The 8,176-nt window shown below is 28.6% G+C and overlaps 3 protein-coding genes and 1 long non-coding RNA gene across 4 annotated transcripts; 2 read left to right on the top strand and 2 right to left on the bottom strand.

Moving 5' to 3' along the window:
- Positions 1-894: 894 nt before the first annotated feature.
- Positions 895-1,796, top strand: LOC101495563 (uncharacterized). The gene has a single exon (XM_004502373.4). The coding sequence runs from the start codon at positions 1,103-1,105 to the stop codon at positions 1,688-1,690; it is 588 nt and encodes a 195-aa protein (XP_004502430.1). The 5' UTR covers positions 895-1,102; the 3' UTR covers positions 1,691-1,796.
- Positions 1,797-2,008: 212 nt separating this feature from the next.
- Positions 2,009-2,760, bottom strand: LOC113786558 (uncharacterized). Its single transcript, XR_003472785.2, has 2 exons — positions 2,481-2,760; positions 2,009-2,371 (listed from the first exon to the last, which is right to left on the bottom strand). It is a non-coding gene; the product is annotated as an uncharacterized lncRNA (long non-coding RNA).
- A 1,672-nt stretch (positions 2,761-4,432) lies between these two features.
- LOC101495892 (uncharacterized) lies at positions 4,433-5,285 on the top strand. The gene has a single exon (XM_004502374.4). It carries the CDS (start codon positions 4,593-4,595, stop codon positions 5,178-5,180), a length of 588 nt encoding a protein of 195 aa, XP_004502431.1. The 5' UTR covers positions 4,433-4,592; the 3' UTR covers positions 5,181-5,285.
- Positions 5,286-6,191: 906 nt separating this feature from the next.
- Positions 6,192-7,155, bottom strand: LOC101494911 (uncharacterized). The gene has a single exon (XM_004502371.4). It carries the CDS (start codon positions 6,978-6,980, stop codon positions 6,402-6,404), a length of 579 nt encoding a protein of 192 aa, XP_004502428.1. The 5' UTR covers positions 6,981-7,155; the 3' UTR covers positions 6,192-6,401.
- Between the last annotated feature and the right edge of the window lie 1,021 nt (positions 7,156-8,176).

Genomic DNA, 8,176 nt, shown 5'->3' with positions numbered 1-8,176 from the left:
ATCGACCAACTTGGTCAATTCTCACATTTGTTTTGATGGAATGCCTTTTTTTATATTAAAAGAAAATATTCATTTATTTAAATTGATAGAAATTACATTAGAGAACAATAGAATTCAAAAGCACAAAAAAAAAAAATCTACAAACTCACAACACTTAAGTTAGTAACATAAAATGACAAAATGTAACAAATATGATAAAATTGTATTGTCTTGAATACTCATGTTTATGAAGTTGTAATGTTGAAAACACAAAAATCATTGATTAAATTTTCACTAGATCGAAACATGATTTGTCAAAATGAACCAAAAAAAACATCACAATAAGACGTAAAAATAAACAATGTTGAATTAAAATAACAAACAAAACAGTATAACAATCAAACAATAAAATTAAAGACAAAACACGAAAAATATGTATTAAAACTAGATGTTTAGATAAAAAGAAATACAAGACAACTTAAATGAATGATTTTCGAGAAAAATAGCCAATCATTATAAAGTATGATGGAAAGATTTCTCATAGACAATATTTATGTAAGCTTAATGAGACGTAGGAAATTTTACAATCTTTTAAAATTTATGGTTATTATTAAAACTAGTTAGATAAGGATGACTGATGAGGATCCTAGCCTTTTTTATGGCAGTCATGGCCAGCATTCAAAGATTATTCTAATCTTACCTTTTGGGTTCCAACCCAAGTTATGGATTGCATCAATATACTGTTCAATTATAACCGAATATCATATTGCTACTTGGTAGAGCCAACTTGGAAAATCTATCCCTTCAAGATTCTAAGGGTTTTCTTTATTAAGATATAATCTTTAACACAATCTCATTTGCATGATTTAAGATTAAGTTGGTATTAAAATATTCATAAAAAACACAAATGAGATACTGGACAATTTTACACAATCTAATATCTTATATTAGTGTTTAAGAATAAGAGCATTAGCAGTTTCATGGAAAGCATTTATAGTTTACTTTTTCCACACTATATAATACATCAAACTACACACAACACTACATAGAATAACTCAAACAAACCTCTTAACTACTCTTAGCATCTCTCTTACACTTTTTCTCCTATCTACTCAATTTTTCAATGGATCCATCCCATGCTTACTTCAGCTGTGAAGTGAGAATAATTCAAGCTAGAAACATTGAATTCATCAAATCTACTAAAAACTTGTTTGCAAGGTTGTATCTTCCTACAGGAAACAACAAAAGAATTCAACTCAACACCAAAAATGTTTCAACCAAATCAGTACCCTTTTGGAACGAGTCCTTTAATCTAGATTGTTCGTGTCCCCATGAATTCCTAGAAAACCTTAAACAACAAAGCTTAGTGTTGGAGCTGAGGCAAAGGAAGATGTTGGGGTCACATCTTGTGGGAAAAGGTGAGATTCCATGGAAGGTGATTCTTGAATCACAAAACATGGAATTGAAAAAATGGTTGAAGATGGATTTGGTGAGTGGAAGTGATTGCAAAGAGGGTATGTTGAAAGCACCTGAAGTTGAAGTGGAAATTAAAATAAGAGTGGCTTCGATTATTGAGATGGAGAAGCAGAATAGAAAGATGTTGAATAATTGGAATGAGTGTGGATGCAAACATGGACATGATCCCAATGTTTGGTGTTGTGCTGAAGATTGTAATATATTTGCATTTGGTGCAGCTTTGGAGGCTTTTTGATTTAACTTGATGCAAGATTAATATGCCATATAAATGTATATGCACTAACATCAACTAATTAATTTGATTATTATTTATGAACAGTGGACAATTGATTCTATATGTATATGATTAGAGGTTCCTTTAATTATCTGTTTTTACTCTAAAATGACTTTGCAAGCGCATTAGATTCTAATTCTTTATGTTGGAACTGTATATATGGTTTAAGGAAGTATCATACCTATCAACTATGAATGAAATACATTTTTTTTGTTCATTTGAACACATAAACCCCATGAATAACATCAATAACAAAAAATTAATGTACAACGCGCTCAATTATGCAGAAGTACATATATTTTTTTAATAAATATATATAGACTAATAACAAAAATGTGGAAGCTGATGTAGGTTCATTTGAACAGTTCATGCAAAAAGTTTTATCTAATATTACTAACACAGTGTTGTTGAGATTACTTGGAATTACAAATAAAGAAACAGATCTATGCAGAAAAGTATAGAGATATTAAATCAGATCGAAGAACGATGAAAAAAAGGAAAGTGAAGAAAGAAAAAAGTAGAAGATCTGATCTGAGTTATGAGTTAATATTTAGGAAATGATGTAGACCTTTGGGTGAGAGTCTGAGCTTCTTCTTCGGTGAGCTGGTCGCTATTGAGAACCTTACTGATTCTATCAGAAGGCTGTAATATGAATGAAGTGAATGATTGAAAGAGAGAGAGAGAATGTAGTTAGTTACATGAGAGAGAGAGAGAGAGAGAGAGAGAGATGAGAAAAAGAAAAAATAGTAACCTGGCGAGAGCGGGTGGAGGAGGGGGTGAAGGAGGATTCAGGCGGAGGGACTTCGGACCAAGTGAGGAGATCGGAGGTGTTAGTGTGTGGCTTTCTCACCGGCGTACTTCCTGGCATTTTGTGTGTGAATGAATGAATGAATAGAAATAGAATGTGAATGTTTAGGCGTGGGAGATAGATAGATAGATACATAAATGCTACGGATCCATTTTTGAATTGAAAAATACATTTCAAATCTCTCTTCTCATCTAATCTTTTTCACACCACTCTTCTATTTTGTTTCTAGTCGTAAAAACAAAAATTAGTACCGTAAATTTTTATCATTTTATTGCTCCATCAAAATTTAATTTATTTTTTATTTTAAATTAAATAAATTTAAATATTTTAAATGATATAATTTGAAAATAAAAATAACAAAAATATAAATTTGAAGTTTACTTTTTTATGAAAAAACTTTTTATATTGTAAATATGTATGCGAAAAATCATTTAAAAATATATATCTTAATATTTTAGCAGTGACTAAATTTTAAAATTAATTGATAAATTAAATATAATATTTTATTGTATATTAAAATTTTAAGTTATAAATTTTTAACGTAAAAATAGACAAAATTCGCAAATGCAATGACACATGCAGAGAGAATTTGACCGAGAATCATCACAAATTTGAGAGAATGGTGTTATGCATGTAACATATCAATTTGATTCATTTTTTGAAAAGAATAAAATATGAACCAAAAAGTTAGCCGATCATGGTTCAACTTTTATAATTTTTCCACACAATTCAAATCAAATTGATGAAAATTATGTTCACTTAGTTAGACTCAATTAGGTGGACATTTAAAAAAATTAAGACACTTGCTTTTAAAAATCTAAAAATAAAAAATTCAATCGCTATGGTCCCGTTTATTCTATGAAAATATTTTGTGTTTTTATTTTCTTAAATATGTGTTTATTTTGTCTTGATGAAAGACTCTTGAAATTAACTATTGTCAAGAAGAGAATATAAAACTCTAGTTAATGAATATGTGTTTAAGAAAATAATAAAAATAATTTTTTTGACATCTTTAATGTTTCTAAAAATGTAGACGATTGTTCACTTCAAAAATCTGTTATCTCCGTATTAACAAATAAAATTAACACAAATTTCTAAAAATAAAAATTGAAATTATTTTCACAAAGTAAATAATCCCTAATTTTTTTTATACAATTAAAACAATTACATAATTTTTTTTTATGATAGAATTACATCAACTACATTAATAAAACTAATATTAAATAATTTAAATAAAATGTAGCTTCGTGTTATGAAATGCACAAAACAAATCATGTCGAAAACACATTAATTAACATGTACTTTCGTTTATACTCCAATTTAAAAGCTAAAATAGTGTTTGTTATTTAATAAAATTTAGATTCTAGAATTGATAATTATGTTAGCTAAACAAATTAAATTATCAGTTAGGTTAATGTGTTTTAAAATTAACCAAAACTAGATTAAAATATTCTAAAGTAAAGGAAAATAGAGATGGGAGAAAAAAATAAAAAAATAGAAGAGAGTATTTTCCAAGGTGAGGATATATTCACAATGATATACAAGTCTAATAAATATAAAAAGATAAAATATTGGTAATAACAATGCTTTATAGTTTATGTACATTATTACAACTAGTGAGTTTGATAAGAATGCCTTAGCTTTTGTGATGGCTAGTTGAGGCCAGCATTGAAGCCTTTTAGTTCACTAAAAATGAAACCTCGTTTATTCACAATAAAATATTGCGACTTGCAAGAGCCAAATTGGAAAATCTTCCCCCATCAAGATTCTAAAGGTTTTCTTTAATAAGATACAATCTTCAGCAAAATCACATGTGCATGATTTAAGATTAAGTTGGTATTAAAATATTCACAAAAAGTACAACTGAGATACTAGACAATCTTATACAATACATGGATCGCATCATGGAAATTGAAAACCATTTCCTATTCACTTTTTTCACACTATATAATACATGGATCGCATAGAACAACTCAAACAAACATCTTAATTTCCTCTCTATTTTTCAAGCTAAAACACATAACTAGACACATTCCTACTATTCTCAAATTTTCAATGGATCCATCCCATGCTTACTTCAGCTGTGAAGTGAGAATAATTCAAGCTAGAAACACTGAATCCATCAAATCTACGAAAAACTTGTTTGCAAGGTTGTATCTTCCTACAGGAAACAACAAAAGAATTCAACTCAACACCAAAAATGTTTCAACCAAATCAGTACCCTTTTGGAACGAGTCCTTTAATCTAGATTGTTCGTGTCCCCATGAATTCTTAGAAAACCTTAAACAACAAAGCTTAGTGTTGGAGCTGAGGCAAAGGAAGATGTTGGGGTCACATCTTGTTGGAAAAGGTGAGATTCCATGGAAGGTGATTCTTGAATCACAAAACATGGAGTTGAAAAAATGGTTGAAGATGGATTTGGTGAGTGGAAGTGATTGCAAAGAGGGTATGTTGAAAGCACCTGAAGTTGAAGTGGAAATTAAAATAAGAGTGGCTTCGATTATTGAGATGGAGAAGCAGAATAGAAAGATGTTGAATAATTGGAATGAGTGTGGTTGCAAAAATGGACATGATCACAATATTTGGTGTTGTGCTGAAGATTGTGATATATTTGCATTCGGTGCAGCTTTGGAGGCTTTTTGATTAATACATTGTGTGTATATATATATCCACTGACATCAACTAATTAACTTATCATTATAATTTAATTCATTTTATATATGATTATAATTTCCTTCTTTGTTCACACTCTAAAACGACTTTGCAACGTTAATTTTATCTTATTAAGTTGGAATTCTATACGATAAATATATTTCAATTTAAATCAAATTTATAATCCCTAAATAATATTTAGATATATTATTGTTAACACTTCTTCTTAATTGAATATCTTTTCTGCATCCAAATTCAATTTCAAAATTTAGAATTAAGGTGGAGAAGACCAACCGTATAAAACATTTTATATGGCTTGCTACCAAATCGCAAATATGGATTATTGTGAAAACATATCATCTCTCAGGAGGAGTTGCGAATTACAATGACTTCATTATTCGAATTAACTTAGCTTGTTTTTGGGGTTGATTTGCATATAAGAATAAAATTAAGGTAGGTTTTCGTTTTTCGGATTATTTATTGTAATGTTTGTATTATATAACTGAGTTTTGTAAATCATTTATAATATTTTTAAGTTGTAATCAAAAATTGATTGGACTCAAGTTATTAACAATTATCAGTTAAACACGAATTATTAAAAAGAATTTAAATTCAAATTTTGATTAAAATAATTTTTAATTAGACTTTATTTATTTTTCAATCAAAATTTAACTTGTAAAGTAAAAAATTAAAAACAAAAATAATATTTTAAAGCCATTTTGCATTATTTATTAGTTTTTTTTTTTCATCATGTTTTACACAAGAGCAATGATAGTTTAACAAACATAATGAATAAACACAAAATAATCAAATATAAGTGTTGATTTGATTAGAAGAGAGAAAAAAGGATTGATTTGATTGGAAGAAAGAGTTTGAAAAAAATAAAAATAAAATAAAAAACCTTATAATTATAGGGGGTGTTGATTTCAAGATTTGGGTCAAAATTACTTTTTCTCCTAACACAATTACCATTCACATCCAAAAACCTTGCCAATGAGGAGATTTAACCATTGCAAAAGTGATCTACTAAAATTAAAGAAACCATAAATCGAATTATACAATTTCAACATAAAAAATTAAAAGATAATGCGCTTGAGAAGTGATTTTATAGAGTGGGAATAAAGAAAGTAGTAAACTCTAATCATGTAGAATGAATCCACTAAGTTGATGTTAGTGCATATATATCTACATCACATATTGCATCAAATGAAATCAAAAAGCCCCCAAAGCTTCGGCGGGACACCAAGTTTGGTGGTGATCATATCCATTTTTGCATCCACACTCATTCCAATCAGTATTCAACATCTTCTTATTTTGTTTTTCCATCTCAACAACCGATGTCACTCGTATTTTAATCTCCACTTCAACTTGAGGTACTTTCAACATACCCTCTTTGCAATCACTTCCACTCACCAAATCCATTTTCACCCATTTTTTCAACTCCATGTTTTGTGATTCAAGTATCACTTTCCATGGAATCTCACCTTTTCCAATGATATTTGACCCCCATGTTTTTCGTTTCCTTAGCTCCAATGTTAGGCATTGTTTCTTAAGTCTTTCCAATAATTCAAGGGGACACAAACAATCTAGATTAAAAGATTCGTTCCAAAATGGTGCTGATTGTATTGAAATATTTTTGTTGTTTAGTTCAATTATTTTGTTGTTTCCTACAGGAACATACAGCCTTGCAAACAAGATTTTGGTGGACTTGATGAATTCAACGTTTCGTGCTTGAATTATTCTCAAGTTACAACTGAAGTATACATAAGCAGGTGTTTGGGTTTGATCCATTGAGAAATAGAGAATAGGAGAATAATTTAGTGTTGTAGGTAGAAAAAGAGAAAGGGGTTGAGTTGTGTTGAATTGGACTATGTAATGTATACCATATAGTGTGTGGAAAAAGATATATAATAATACAAATGTAACCGGAAGTACACACTAAACACTATTGTTAGTGTACCAACCAAAAGGATTCAATGTTGGTCCCAATTGACAGCTATACAAAAAGCCAATACCCTCAATCCTCGTTCTTATCCAACCATATAGAGTCTTTTTAACAAATAAGATAAAATAAGTTATTTTTTAACATTTGTCTTTTAATTATAAATGACTGGGTACTTTTTTTTTTCCTCAGATTTTCTATATTTACACACTCATTTGTTTTGGTTTGACAACCGCTTCGTGGTTAAAGTTATTTATTAGAAACGGGCCAAATTTGTAAGTCAAGTTTGAGACCGGTCAATAACATGTAAGTAGAATTCAAATATTATTTTCAGCAAATCCTCAAAGATAAGTAGAATTCAGAATTTGGTTTTTTTTTTTTTTTATTTAAAAAAAATAGTGAGTTTTTCTTTAATTGATTTTTTCAGTTTTGTTTTTGTAAGAATTTTTTGATAATTCTTTCGTCTCACAATAGTTAATTTATTTGTAAAGAAAATTATATTTTTGATTGTTTCAAACTTTTGTTATATTTTTTTTCAAATGTACCTTTTTAATTAATATTAAATGTATCACCACCAAACTTTTTCCTTTTACATATTTTCTCTTTCTTTCCTTCAACTCATTCAAGCCATGATTTCATATGCACAGCATGCTTTCAAAGGCCTCATGGCCTCCTTTTCTTCCTCAAATTTAAAAAGCAACACATACCACTAACAATAAAGTAATTTCGCTGAACTTTTTTTTTGCAGATATGCATCTTCCAGATACAGATCTAAGATACCCCAATTCTAAAATCTGACCGTTGATTCCGAACTTCACCACTAGTGAGTGTTTAATCTGCACTTTGTTTTGTCTAGCATAGTGGATAAAAAAAGTGGCACGACATATATTAGAGACATAATTAGTTATAAGATAATTATTTTAGTTAGATGTTATCTATAAGTTAATTATATTAATTATAAACTGATTATTTTAATTAGGGTATAAAAATATTAGTATACTATTATTATTATTATTATTATTAATATTATTATTATTATTATTAT

Source organism: Cicer arietinum, chromosome 5 (assembly GCF_000331145.2).
Source record: "Cicer arietinum cultivar CDC Frontier isolate Library 1 chromosome 5, Cicar.CDCFrontier_v2.0, whole genome shotgun sequence".
Classification (NCBI taxonomy): Eukaryota; Viridiplantae; Streptophyta; class Magnoliopsida; order Fabales; family Fabaceae; genus Cicer; species Cicer arietinum.
This window is presented reverse-complemented; position numbering and strand designations above follow the sequence as displayed.